General features: G+C 57.9%; 1 protein-coding gene across 2 annotated transcripts in view; it reads right to left on the bottom strand.

Moving 5' to 3' along the window:
* Positions 1-694: 694 nt before the first annotated feature.
* The window catches only part of PKP1 (plakophilin 1), a 37626-nt gene continuing 24314 nt past the window's right edge, over positions 695-14006 (bottom strand). Inside the window, exons 4-14 of one of the 2 annotated variants that reach the window (XM_066238980.1) lie at positions 13234-13378; positions 12426-12633; positions 11506-11683; positions 10287-10401; positions 9401-9556; positions 8560-8736; positions 7690-7843; positions 7217-7400; positions 6634-6718; positions 6193-6298; positions 695-876 (exon numbers count right to left, since the gene is read on the bottom strand). In XM_066238980.1, the coding sequence (XP_066095077.1) occupies positions 6224-6298; positions 6634-6718; positions 7217-7400; positions 7690-7843; positions 8560-8736; positions 9401-9556; positions 10287-10401; positions 11506-11683; positions 12426-12633; positions 13234-13378 (1477 nt within the window). In that variant the 3' untranslated portion in view covers positions 695-876; positions 6193-6223. Of the gene's footprint in view, positions 877-2952; positions 5037-6192; positions 6299-6633; positions 6719-7216; positions 7401-7689; positions 7844-8559; positions 8737-9400; positions 9557-10286; positions 10402-11505; positions 11684-12425; positions 12634-13233; positions 13379-14006 lie in introns of those variants that run through there. The other variant, XM_066238972.1, reaches the window with a different exon arrangement.

The following is a 14006-nucleotide window of genomic DNA, read 5'->3' as shown; positions in this document are numbered from 1 at the left end:
GGGTCACAGGGTATCACACAGAGTGGGAAGGGCCCTAGAACCCCTTGTTTTAGCAGAAAGGACACTGGCTCTGGCCGGCCTGGACGTCCTGACAATTTTATTGAGAATGGCTTGTTGTGGCTTCGGGCTGCTTCTCAGTCAGAGCTGAGTTACCTGACCACATGTTTTTCCCCGAGTTATGGGACCTGTCGCAATGGAGACTCCCATCTTCAGATGCCCACGTATCTGGGTACATTTCCCTGCTCCTAGGGGACCCGGGTCCCTGAGGAGGCTGCTGCTGGGATCCACTCCAGGCCAGGGGCCCCAGCGGTCATAAAGCCCTCACATATTCCCTAAGGAATGGGGGCTCGGAGATGCCAGGAATCAGTGACATCCAGGCCTGGATGGCCGAGCAGACCAGACATGGAGCGGTGCTCATTGCCACTGTTCTCAGACCACACCTGGTGCCCGTGCCCCGCCCGGGGGCCAGGCCCTAGGAGGGACGGCAGTCACCTGAGACATGTTAGGGGCAGTGAGAGGGGCATGAACCAGATCCTCTAAGGAAGAAACCGAGGCAGAGTCTGAATATGAGCGAACGCAGGGGCCCAGGATGGCCGTGTCCAGCTGCTGGGAGAACTGTCGTGGGGAAGAGAGGCTGGACCTACCCTTCATAGCCCCAGTGGGCGAAGATGAGAACCAGAGAGCGGAAACCGCGTCTATGGGGCAGGACAGTTCTGAGCTGTCTCTCTTGGGAGGTCCTCAGGGGGCTGCTTGTCCATCTGGGAGGCGGTGGTGACAGACCTTCAGGCTCCTGGGGTCAGTTCTCCATGGGGCCCTTGGCTCCTCCACCAGAGTCATCTACGACAGCACAGCCCATGGGAACGCCACATTCCACAGCTGGGAAGAATGACATGCGCACAAGTCAGGGCCCGACGGGACCTCCGCGGGGGAAGTGCGCGGCCCCAGGACACATGGGGCTTTGGCAGGCGGGGCGGGGAAGGGCACACGGGCTGGAGAAACAACGCAGGACAATGGGACTACATGGGCACGCCGTGTTTGGGGACATGCCTGGCTTGGGTGGAGCATAGGGTGTGACTGAACAGTGGGAAGAAGAGGAGACAGAAAGGCTGGATGGGTCAGCCTGAGAATTCTCTCTGCAGAAATCAGGGAACTGGCTCACATTTTTGGGCAAGGAAAAGTATAAGTCATGTCGGTCTTGTGGCAGCTCTGGTGGTGGCACATGCTGGTGACCAGGGGCGTGGTGGGAGGGGAAACCAGAAGGAGAGGCCAGCCAGGAGGTGCTCACGTCTTGCCAGAGTCGTGCCCAGGCCTGGCGGTGGCCCAGGTTAAGGCAGTGGCAGTGGGTGTGGAGATGAGGTGACATTTTGGAGAGGTCAGAACTTGGTGCCCAGATGGGAAAGAACATCTTGAGGATGAGTTTCCTGCTTGGGTGACTAGGTGGGTGGGCATGGCATTTGCCTTTGTCTTTTGTTTCTCAAAAGCAAACAAACCCAAGTATGTGAGCGCAGCTCCGGCTGGTGTCAAACTTGTGGAGCCCTAAACAAAGACAGGGAGGCCCAGAGAAGGGCGGAGAAGACACTCTGGAACCCTCTCTTGCTGCCTCGGTTTCCCCTGAGTGAGCAGCAGAAGCAAATGCCCCTGCTTTCTAGTAAAGACCCCCCCAACCCCTCCTCCCACCTCCCTTTCTCACACCTGCATCTCTGCAACAGGAAGGGCCACACCTGCTTTGTGGCATTGGTAGAAAGATTACAGGTAACCAATGGTGGTCTTGTAAACAAGTGGTCACTCCTCTGCTGGCCTGAACCTGTGCCCCAGCTCAGCGGTCCTCTGGGGCCTAGACTGCAGGAGCGTGATCCAGAGAGATCCAGAGGATGCCTGTGGGATCAGGGTGCCTGCCCCCCACCCCCTGGCCCAGGAGACCTGGTCAAAGGCTTCTTCCCAAGCAAGGTATACAGAGCAGGCTTTGAACAGCAACAGGGTCCATCTTGAAGTGATTTTTTATATTAATCACCAGTCAGGAGACATGTGAGTGGTTGACTGAGGATTTGGAACTTTGCAAGTCCTGCTTGGATGGAGGTCCCTGATGCCCCACCGTCAGTGGGTCACCAGCTCAGATGTGCCTCCTGGAGGGGCTGCCACTCTCCTTGGGGACATGACTATTCTCAAACCCAATGACAGGTGCAGGATGACCAGTCAGGGTATGTGGGGAGTGCCTGCTGGGGTCCCTGATGCTTGTTTCGCCTGGTGGCCCCTGATCTCCACTGTCCCGTATTTTAACCAACCGATCCAGCCGGGTCTGGACTAGGATCCTCACAGCGGCTCCCGTTCTCTGATTTTTGAGAATCAGAATTTTCTCCATATCCGCATGTCGGCACAGAACCCAGTTCCTCCTCTGATGCACCTCCTTCACGCGCCCCCGAGGAGCACGAGCAGCTCAGCCAGCAAATATGGAGTCATGCACACCATCCCCTGTCTCTTCGGTCCCAAGGCTCTGACATGAGCCGACCGGGCACACTTGGGACTGCAGTTCTGCCACCACCTTGCTATGTGACTGTGGGCACGTCACTTTCTCTGGGTCTCGGTTTCTGTTGTCAAACAATTGGAGCTCCTTTTATTACCCCCTGCAAGTCTGTTTTCCTGCAGGTGCCCTGCCTGGTGGCTTTTCCTTTACAAGCCATGGGACAGGTGCTGGGTGACACATGACAAGCTGGGCACAGGTGCTCCCTCCCCGGGCCTGTCCTTCCTTGTCTGTAAGGTTACGGTGAATGTGGACCTCGCGGAGCACCTGGGGACCCACTGACACAGAGCCAGTGTCTAGGTGGTGGCATTCCTGCCCCTGTGGGTGGCGCTCTCAATCTTTGCTGGGTTCAGAATCGGGAAGAGGGGACCCTGGGAGGAAGTTGGTGCCCTCCACTGTTCAGCAGTGCCCCAAAGAATCCACCACTTGAAAAGTTCACAGAAATGCCAGCAATTTATTGATTTCCTCTATTTCCAAAAAAAAGCAAATACATAGCATATCACACAGGCAAACAGAGCCTGGCCAGCACAGAGCTCTCACACAAATATGGAGCAGGGGACCCTCCTCCATCCCCTGGGGGTCAGGACAGGGACAGGGAGAGACAGATTGCTCCATGCCCTGCCTCCCTTGGCCCAGATTGGAGTGCCCATCTGGGGTGTTGACCCTGATGGCCAGGTCGATGTGGGCTTAGGACACTGCACTGCGTCTCACTCACACAAAGCCCTGCCCCCTGACCCCCTTCTCTAGGACACACATCCTCAGGCCCTTCTCAGTTTTGTTTCTTTCAAAGGGACAGGCCCTACTGGCTGGCCTGAGAGAGGGGCACGAGAGAGGTTACCAAAATCAGGCCTGTCCTCATTGTCCACTTTTGCCTGGCTGGGACTGTCCTGTCACAGAGAACCCCCAAAGGCAGGACCCCCGTCTCCTCTTTCCTCTAGACAGTATTCCTTGTGAGGACAGGGGTGCGTCCTGAGTGAGGAGAACATGGTCTGATCATTACAGAAACGAATTCCTCTGGGCAGGGCACCACCCCCAAACCCTCTTCTTCCTGGACTTCCTGGTGGGACTGGGCTCACACGTGGGCCCCAAGAGGGGCTGGCAAGCCAGGACCTTCGGTCGGGCCCATGGCACCCAGGTTGCCTGGTCACCTGCCTGTCATCACAGGTCTGGCCCCGCTGTCAAATGTCTGAAAAGGCACAGCCTCCGTTCAGAGAGGTGTCTTTCTCTGATTGATGGTAAGAGCAGGGTTGGATTGGGGGTGGTGCGGGGCGGGGGGTGCTGAGGGGGGGAGAGAGCGGCTCCTTACCCTCTTCTAGAGAGGGACAGGGGACAGGCAGTGAGTTCCCATCTGGGATGCCCTGGACACCTGTGTCTGGCTCCATCTACAGTCACATGAAGGCCTATTTACAGCAAGCTATCCCCAAGAGGACACTTCCCATCTGAAATGCACACGAGGTTGGGGTCTTAGGGGTAGCTGGAGCCCTGGACAAGGTTCTTTCTGTCACTTCCTCCATGGTTTTCACAAATACAGAGTGGAGATAGGACAGCTGGGACTCAGGGGAAGGTGGGGGCCTCTGGCTGGGACATGAGCTTATCAGTGGCCTGACAGGACAGTGCCTTTGCTGGTCCATTGTTTCCTCCCTCCAAGTGTCCTCCACCCCAAACCCTCCCTAACCTGAGCCTCCCAGGCACCCAAGTATGGTAGGATGTGTCTTCCTGTGAATTTCCAGTGGCCTCCCCATCCAGCTCCAGCCTGTTCTCCCCGACACAGGGAACATGAAGAGCAAACGGCCATTCCCTGAACAGCTCTTTGGCTCTGAGCACTATTCTGCAGTGGACACATGACCAGCTCCCTGGTGAATATAATCAGTTACAGGCTGAGCCCAGTCTGACTGTACACAGCCCAGGAACTTGGCGAGCCCCTCTCTCTGGCCCCTGCACCCTGCCTAGCCCCGTCCTGTGGCTCTGCGGGATGGTGGCATTGTCAGACAACCAGACTTTCCCACAAGATCCACAAACCTTGTCACCCCAGCCAACCTCCCTTCCTGTGAAGCTGCCTCCAGACAGGTTGGCCCCTGGGAGACGGTCCCCCTGCTCTGGTACACACATCTTGGGGACTGTGGGCAGTTACCACAAAGCACACACACTTGCCTCCTCACCACCTCTGAGCTGCAGTTCGTGGTTGAGCCCGTAGGCACTCACACACACACGCATGCACATACACACTTACATTATACACACACACACATATATATATACTGGTTCTCAGCAAAAGAAGTATTGACATAAGAAAAAGCCCCCTTAACACAAGAAAGGTTCCCCCCACCCTCCCCAACTCCCATCGCCTGCCAAGGGGGAAAAAAAAAGAGAGAGAGAGAGAGAGGAGAATCTAAAAATATTCCCATTCTGCAGTTATCAGCTGAGTTCTTGGATGCTTTGAACTTTTCCAAATACTGCAGAGGTGTACAGAACACCCCTCCAGCCAGGCCTGAGGGGTCCTCCACGGGTTGTGTCATTTCTGCAAAAGGAGGACCCTCCAGTGAGTGAAGGTTGTGAGGTGCTCCCACGCCAGCCCTGCCCACCGCCCGCAAGCATGCGCACTCCTGTGTGAGACAGTCAGAGGCTCCGTAGAGTCAGAAGCTCTGTTCCCCTCCCCCAACTACTACCACCACCAAGCCCGCTGCCCTGCCGCTATGCTGCCAGCACAGCCCTGAGCACCTAGGCTGCTCATTAAGAATCTGCTGAACTTCAGCCCCGGCTAGTTAGCTCTGTTGGTTAGAGCATCGTCCCAATACACCAAGGTTGTAGGTTTGATCCCCAGTCAGGGCACATACAAGAATCAACCAATGAATGCTTAAATAAGTAGAACCACAAATCAATCTCTCTCTCTCTCTCTCTCTCTCCCTTCCTCTCTCTCTAAAAATCAATCCACATTTTTAAAAAAAGTAAAAAAATCTGCTGAATTTAGTTTCCTCTCCTTTGCCATCCTCCCACCAGGACCCTCTTCAGCGTTGGGGGGCAGGTGGGTCCAGGGGCTTCATCTCAGGCATCCCTGTCCTCAGCCCTGGCGCTGTGCAGGGTTCTACCTCAGGGCTGTCTCTGGTGACCTGTCCATGTCTGTGTCAGGGGCTAAGCATGGTCCATGGCTTGCCTGTGTCAGGCACGGCATGCCTGTCTACATGTGAGCTACCGGGTCAGAGCTGCAGGGGTGGGGCCAGGAAGGTGGGTGTTAGCCAGTGCCCCAGATAACATTGGGGCTGCAAGCCTTCATCACGAATGGCTCTGAGGTCTTGGTCCACACTAGGGACGTGCAGAAAGAGACTGGAAAGCAGATTATAAATAGGGTCAGAATGTGAGCATGGTGTGTTGTGACCGTGGGGTTCCCCTTCACACTGTCGTCCCTGTGAATGTCACCACCTGGGCTATGCCCACAGCTCTGCCTCACACCCCTGGCTTGCTGACGCTGCAGGGACATCACACATCTGTGATGTTCCAAGCTGGGACAGCCTGTGCACCTTGGCCAAACAGCCTCACAGGCCTTTGTGAGTCGGGCCAGAGGCTGCTTTTGTGTCCCAAGAGAACTAGGGCCTGGCCCCTCACTTGGAGGCTGGCTGATGCTGCAGGGGTCCTGGGGGCTCCCCCCCCCCCCCGGCCTGAGGGTGGCTGATTCTCACCTGCAAGCTGAGCCTGCTTGGCAGCCTCCTCTCAGAATCGGGAGGTGAAGTTCCTGAAGCTGTTGGCCCCGGCTAAGGCTCCCAGCATGTTCCTGTCAAAACCTTGCTGCAGGGGCAGAGAAGGCAGAGACACTGTTAAGGGCTTCAGACTGAAGTTAAAGGGCTTCGTCACCCAACCCAAACCCAGCTTCCCACCCAGAGCACACACCGCGCCCCACGTGAATGGTGGGGCTCTGTCTCGTCCGCCCTGGCACTGTTCTGGATTTCCTCACCCTCCACATGCTCAGCCCTTGCCTAGGTCCCTGAGAGTAGAGACTGTCCGGCACCTGTAACTCAGCTCGAACTCTGTGGGGCTGGCCATCCCGCCCTTCTTGGTCCACGGGGTCCAGGTTCCCACAGGGATAGTGTGGCTGGCCTGCAGGGTTAGGGTGGGGCCCTTACCTGTCTGAGGATGCTCTGCAGCTCCCTGCTGGACCACATTTCAGACAGGAGGAGCCGGGCGGCTTCGGCGGCCTTGGGGGAGGCACTGGGCAAGCAGGAAGTTCATTTGTGGGGGACACTCCTGGAGACAGGCCCTCCTCCTCCTACCCTCCCTCCCTCAGCCCCAGGTCTTGGAGGCACGGGGGCCCTGGGGTGCAGGATGGAGGAGCTGCACTCAGCATTGTGGTGCGCACTCTATACAGCAGGCACAGCCCCATGCCCTGCCACCTGGAGGTACCCCAGGTTCTCCTTGGGGCCACAAGGGGGACAGGCCTCCCGATCCAGCCCCCCAGCCCTTGTCCTGGGAGGAGAGAGCTCCACACAGCTGGGTCTGCTGCCTCTGCCTCATGCTGGCCCTCTGAGGACTTGGTGTTCCCTGGGGACCCCTGGACGAGATGGGCACTGCCCCGAGGCCTGGATGCTGGATCCTCAGCTCCAAGGCCCTCTGGACAGGAGCCTCACCCGCCTCACATAAGGACTTCCCGCTCTGCAGGGCAGGGGCTGCACCGTTGGGCAGCGAGAGGGGACGTCCTTCCCTGCCCACCTGCGGCACAGGTTGATGACGTTGTTGATCATGCCACTGGTGAAGTACTGCTTGGCCATCTGTGGTTGCGAGGCCAAGAGGTTCTTCACGGTGTAGCAGGCCGAGGACAGGATGTCCTCTGAGTTGCTGGTGTTGCCAGTGTGACTGGTGAGGAGCCGGGTCACCTCCGGGAACACTTGGTTCCCTGAGAGAGAAGGTTGGGGGAGGGCACGGGGTCAGAGGACCGTGAGAGAGAGGGGTTGAGAGGTCCAAGCGAGGCTTAACCCCCTCTTTTAAGGGCCTCAGAACCCAGCTGGGACCTCAGACACTTGCTGTCATCCCAGGGGACCCACCCTTTCCGCCTCCAAACTTTCCCTCTGAAATGTTCCCCCAGGGAGCAGGTAGAATGTGACCTCCCAACAGCCTCTGGAAAGTGGGGGTCTGCTGAGTGCTATCTGGTGGAGGGGGGCTGGTCAGGGCCGTGGAGCACTCACCCATTGCTCTGTGCAGTGCTGGCTGGCGGGACATGTTGCTCAGCAGGGAGGCACCGGACCGCACCACATCAGAGTTGCCCGACTGCAAGAGGCGGGCGATTTGTGGCAGTCCTTTCTCCTTGATACCAATCAGCTGGCTCATGGCGCTGGACATCTGGACAGAAGGACTGAGTGAGGAACCAGCCTGTGGCTCCCCAAACCCCACGGAGGAGAGAAGGGGGGTCAGGTGGTCCCACAGAGAGACCTGACACTTTTTCTCCTTCAAGTTGGCCATATAAGCACAGAGAGATGACCATGTTGTCCTCACCTGGCAACTACAGGACACCAGGGGGACCAGGCAGCTCCCCTGTCCTGTTCTGGACCCCACCCTCCAGGAATGGAAGTATCAGAGATTCACCCCTGTCCATAATGTCCTCTAGTTGAGTTTGGCTTCAAAACCTCCACTAGTTCTGCTATGTCTTCCTCTGGGGCCCGCCCACGTCCCAAATCTTCTATCTTCACATCTGTCATTTCAACCAATGGGAGGCCCTCCTGTATAGCTACATCCTTCACCCCCAGCCCCCAACCCAGGCAGGAGCCAGCCAGGGGATATGTGGGCACAGAGTTCTACAGAGTCCACTCTGTACCCCCAGGAGTACCCCAGGAGGGCTGGGCTACTTCCTGTTCAGCATTCTCTTCCCAGTGCCCACCCCATAGCTGGCATGTGGCAGACCCTGTTCTTGTTTGCAGAACTAAGCTCTGAGCCTGTATGTATCTGACATGGCTTAGGACAGGCTCGAGGGTGGGGTGGGGGAGCAGGGAGCTATCTGCTCTGAGTTAGAGGCACAGGGCTGGGGTAGGGGGAGATGTGGGCGGAAGGACCCTCCTCACCAGCCCCTTGCTGGCCGTCAGATTCTGCAGGGCACCCGCACAGGCCTCCAGGGTGGCATCCTTTTTGCTCTTGCCCATGAGGTTCAGGTAGGTCCGGATGGCATCCGAGTGGTACAACCAGCTGCTGCCCTTGGGGTTGGTCTCTTCCTCAGGGAGGGGGCAGTCATAATTGTTGTTCTGAGGACAAAAGGTAAGTCAGCAGGTCGCCTCTGAGGGGACTGAACCCAAGCATGCTGGGCCCTACACCTCAGAGGCCCGGTTCCTGGATGCAGGAACTGAGGAGACACCTGCCCATGTCCCCTTCCCTCCCAGTGGCCACTGCAAGAAAGAGTGAGGGACTGGTCATGGTCCTTGGGGCCATGTCCGAAGACAGAGAGCCTCTTGGTATCTCGGAAGTGTGGCCAGTGGCTAGCCTCGGCCCAAACCTTCTAGTAGTGTGAGGCTTCCTGCCCTCCCAGAGCCAGAGCCCAGGGGTGGGTGGCCCAGGACCGGGATTCCACAATCATGCCCATTCAAGGAAGCCTGCCCCCTGGGCGACAGCACCTCCACTCCTGGGGGACCTGGGGAGGTTTGGGAAGCTGAGGAAACCAGGCCAGAGAGGGATGAGGGTCCTGCCTACCCTGCATCCTCTGGGCTAAGGGAGATGGTGGGGAGACTTGGAGATCTGCAGGGGCTGGAGATTGTGACCAATGGGTGGTCTGAGCTCCGACTGCCCCAATACACAGATCCCTTCCTCTGCAGGAGCACCCTCTGTCCAGATCCTGGAGGGCAGCAGGCTCCAGCGGGCAGAGAGGAAGGGGTGGACGGGGCCGGGGCCGGGGCGGGGGCGGGGTTCACTCACTATCATCTTATCGCTCTTGTTGCTGAAGCAGCCAGTGGAGGTTTTCTCTGTGTGGGAGTTACGGGTGTTGTACTCCAGCTGGCGGTAGCGCGTGGGCACCTCAGCATCCAGGCGGTAGGAGAGGTTGTGCAGGACGCACATGCAGTTCTCCACGGACTGGGGGCCGAGAGAGCATGTGCCTGAGCCGCCATCACCAGAGCCACCTGGACCTGGGCTCACTGCCTGCCTGCCCCTCCGGCCCTCCCACTGCCAGGACCCTCTCAAGGACCCTTCCTGGAGCTGGATCTGTGTCCGGCCCTGTTGTCTGCTGCCTATGTGAGCTGAGGGTCCAGGTATGCCGTTCTGAGCCTCAGGCTCCCCAGCTGTAAAATGGGGCTGAAGTCACCCCCTTCTGGGCTATTGGAAAGATGACACTTGTCAGGAGGCCCAGCACCTAGTAGGACAACAGCGAATATGGCCGGTAGCCACATGGGGCTATGGGAAAACACACCCTCTAGGAGCAGCCCTGACATCTGTTGGCTCAAAAGCCACCAAGCCCCATGTCCTCAACAATCCCCTCTTTTCGTGGTTGGTCTACAGCCTCCAACATCAAGGTGGTAACCCATGTAACATCCACACGGACAGGAGACCCTACGCCAACCAGGGCTGCTGTTGCTCCCAGGGGTCCGCCATTCTCCTCCAGGGACCAGACGGGGCTTTGGGTGGCAGACTTGTCCCCCCCCCCCCCCCCCCCGCTGCTAATGGGATGTGCCTTCCAGGGTCCCCAGCTCCTCAGAGCAGAAAGGCAAGATGGCTGGGACTGGGCTGAGCAGCAAGGGGACAGATTCTGTCCCGAGGCCCTGTTGTCACTTCCAAGAGAAGGACCACCTGGGAACATGCTTCTCACCTTGTCATCACAGCGGCTGGCCGCCACGCAGTTCTGGACGTAGGCCATGAGAGCGTCGATGAGCCCCGGGTAGTTTCGCATGGTTTGACGGCCTGCGTCAGCTGAGCTCAAGTTCCTGAGAGAGAGAGAAGAGGGTGGTGGGGGACACGCAAGAAGAGGCAGGGGCAGAGGGCATGGTGGATGGGAGGGTGGGCAGGGGGAGCAGAGGATAGGAACGAAGAAGAGAAAGGCCTTAGGGATGATGGGAAGGGGAAGCAGGCAGCACTGGCAGAGGCTGGACGGATCTGGAGGGAGCTCACATGTCTACCTGCCCACTCAGTCCCCAGCCTAACTTCTGCAAGTGTCGGTGGCTCCAGTGTAGCCAGCTGCCCAGACCCACATCTGCCCTGGGCACCTATACAACGGGGGCTGGAGCTCCTGCCTGCCCTGTCTCTTTCTGGGGCACTGGGGCTGGAACCAGAGGCCCCCTCCCCATGAAGCTGAGCTCTGCCCCCAGCAGCCTGGGCCCACCCACCCAGGGCAGGGCAGCCCCCCTAGAGCCCATAATGAGTCTGGCTCTCCTTCCCCCAGCCTCTGTTCCCTAGATGCTGGCAAGGGGCAGGCACACAAGCTGAGATACAGGAGCCCCTGCCAATGGCACCCGATTCTGAAGAGCACTCCCAGGACTTGGGAAAGACAAACCCCTTTGAGCAGGTGTGACCCCAGAGGGCTCTGCCCCACCCAGGACCGGCACCTACTCCCAGCTCATAAATCCATCCCAGCCTAGGTCCCTCCGCCTACTGCCCCCAGGGGCTTCGGCACGCCCTGGTGAGGAACCTGGGACACTTGGGCAAAGAAGTGCCAACTTCACGCCAATGGATGTGGAAAGGGTTTCAGCCCCACAGCCTGGAAGTGACTCATTAGAAGACGTTTGTCTGGGAGAAGGCTCTTCAAGATAGTACAAGAAGTGCATGTTTTCAGGGGTGGGGGAGGAAGCATGCTAGGGGTTTGGATGTTCAGATCCAGGCGTTCCCACTCTTAGATTCACGCCTGAGGCTGCTGGGTCCCTTAGCAGGAGACAGTGCAATGTGGGGAACGTGGCCGGGGGTTGGGAGTCGGCCCCCCGAGGGTTAGGTGTATAGGACCATGGTGCCTGGGCTGAGTTCCGATAGAGCTGGAGTTGCCCAGAGAGAAGTGGGTGTGGCTAGGCACGGAGACCCCAATGCCTCCTTCTTCTCACCTCAGACAGCCCGTGGCATTGAAGAAGACCTCCGGGTCCACCACATCCCGGGACATGTTGCTGTTCCCGTCGCACCAGCCGGAGAAGGGGATGATGACGCGGTCAGCCAGGACAGGCAGGGCGTTAGCAATGAGCTCCTCCTTCAGCTCATCCGTGGACGACAGGTTCCAGAGCAGCCCTGGGGTGGGGGACAGTCGGACTCAACACACCCTGGGTTCAGGAAGATGCCCGGGGCCACTCCAGCCTACTCCAGCCAATGAGGCCCCGAATATCGCCTCCCAGCTGGACCTGGCCTATCAAATCTCCTGCCCCGTGCTTTCACGGGTGATGTCCCAGGTGCTTTGAGGGCAGGGGCACCTACAGCTTTCTACACAAGTCAAAGTTATGCATCTGGGAGGTGATCAAGAAACACTGATTGCTGGTTTTCAGTGTGAATTGTAACGTTTAGAATCTCCTCATGTTCTCGATTTTCTACCTGAAAGTTATTCCAGAAATATCACTGTCACTCTGTCCGTGGTCTCCTATTCCCTGTCCGACCGAGGGCTGCACAGTGACTCTGCTTCTGTGACCCTCTCTCATGTTTGGCATGGTTTCTGATAACATGGTAGATGCTGAATACCTGTTGGTCCCTGTCCCCGCCAGTCCGACCTCTCTCCTTCACCTATAAACCTCGAGGTCTGAGGAAGATGGATCCAGCCTGGACACCAGCTTCGTACCCTCTGTCCACTATCTCCCAAAAGACCTTGATCACTTGTGAGCATGCACCATGCCCAGGGTCGCCATCTTGACACCGTGAACCTGGCCACAGCTAATGTGGCGGGTCCCTGGGACATTAGCCTGCACCTGTGCCTGGCCAGCCCGAGGGACTGCCCACAGGGCAGCCTGGCCCCCGCCCCCTCCGTGGCCGCCGGGCTCCGCACCGGTCAGCTGTTTCTGGATCTCGGCGCTCCCGGTGGTGCGCAGCAGGCTGACGGCCTCGCGGATCCCGCCCTGCCTCCGGGTCTCCAGCTTGTTGGTGTTGCTCCGGAACACCAGGTTGCGGAGCGCCCCCGCGGTGGCCTGCTGCACATTCTGGCTGGAGCTGCGGAGGAGGTCCACGAGCTTGCAAATGCCTCCCAGCTGATGGACCTGCGGGACAGGGGCGCCGCGTCACCGCTCAGGGAGGTGGACTCTCAGGCCACAAAGCCTGCTTTCAGTTCAGAAACGTTCACACCAATCCAAATAAACGAGTGGTGTGGGTGTCCCTCCCGCCAGCCCAGCGAAGGCGGCACAGACAAACTCTGAGTTCCACCATAAACACCCAGTGTGAGAGGGTCATGATTTGGAGAGACACGGACAGATGGACAGGTAGAGAGAGAAAGAGAGACAGGGAATGAGGTGGTGTTGAGGGGAGGGGAGTAGTCATATTCATTAGTGGAGTTTGAGAAACGGGTTTCTGTTGAGAAAGGGGATAGCTGTCACTGAACTGACAGTGGCCAATGGAGGAAACACTCTTGAGGAATGTCCACTCAACCAGAGAGCTTTGCTCTGCACAGTAGGTCAAGGTGCCCAGCTCTAATCTTGGGCAATGCCAAGCATAGTGCTCAACCCAGGTAGCTGGGCAGGGTGAGAAGGAGCCAACTGCAAACATCCCCACCCATCTCTAAATGCAGAATCAGCTGACATACCCAGGCGCTTCCCGGGCCAACAGAGGGGGTTGTGGGTGGGAGGAGGTGTGCGGCCAGGTACCTGCTGCTTGGCCGATTCGTCCTGGAAGCAGGTGTGCTGGATGTAGTAGGCACCAATGGCCTGGTACTTCTCATCCTGGGAGCTCAGGTACTGCACAGCCTTGGGGACAGTCAGCCCACTGCACTCAATGTCCTCACTGCAGATCCTGCGAGGAGGGGCCGGGGGTGGGTGGGTGACAGGGGCCCTGGTGCTAGAACTTGGAAGTCCCCCTTGCATACCCAAGCTGTCATAGACTCATCTGCCGTCCAGGGAGCCAAGACAAAGCCGCACCAGACCCACCTGGAGAATTCCTCTGTGGAACAGCTCCTCCAGCGGAGGGAAAAGGCTCACCCACAGTGGACACTAGCTGTGATGAGGCCCTGGTCATGAGTTTTGTCCAAGCAAGTAGGGTACCTCTGCTCTATTCTCAAGGGAAGCTCCCCACCTACTCTGCTGTCTTTTACACCTGTGCCTGGTACTGGGACAATGGAAAAGAATGGCTGTAAGCCTGTCCACCCATCCACCCATCCACTCATCCACCCATCCATCCAGCCATCCATCCATCCATCCATCCATCATCCATCCATCTATTCTTCCTTCCTTCCTTCCTTCCTTCCTTCCTTCCTTCCTTCCTTCCTTCCTTCCTTCCTTCCTTCCTTCTTTCCCTCCTTCCTTCCTTCCATCCTGACATCAATCTATCCAAATATGCATGCATGCATCCATCCGTCCATCCATCCATCCATCCATCCATCCATCCATCCATCCATCCATCTTTCCTTCCTTCCATTCCCAAG

The sequence above is a fragment of the Saccopteryx bilineata genome, chromosome 1 (genome assembly GCF_036850765.1).
Source record: "Saccopteryx bilineata isolate mSacBil1 chromosome 1, mSacBil1_pri_phased_curated, whole genome shotgun sequence".
Lineage (NCBI taxonomy): Eukaryota > Metazoa > Chordata > Mammalia > Chiroptera > Emballonuridae > Saccopteryx > Saccopteryx bilineata.
The sequence above is the reverse complement of the archived record's forward strand: the minus strand, read 5'-3'. Positions and strand labels throughout refer to the sequence as shown.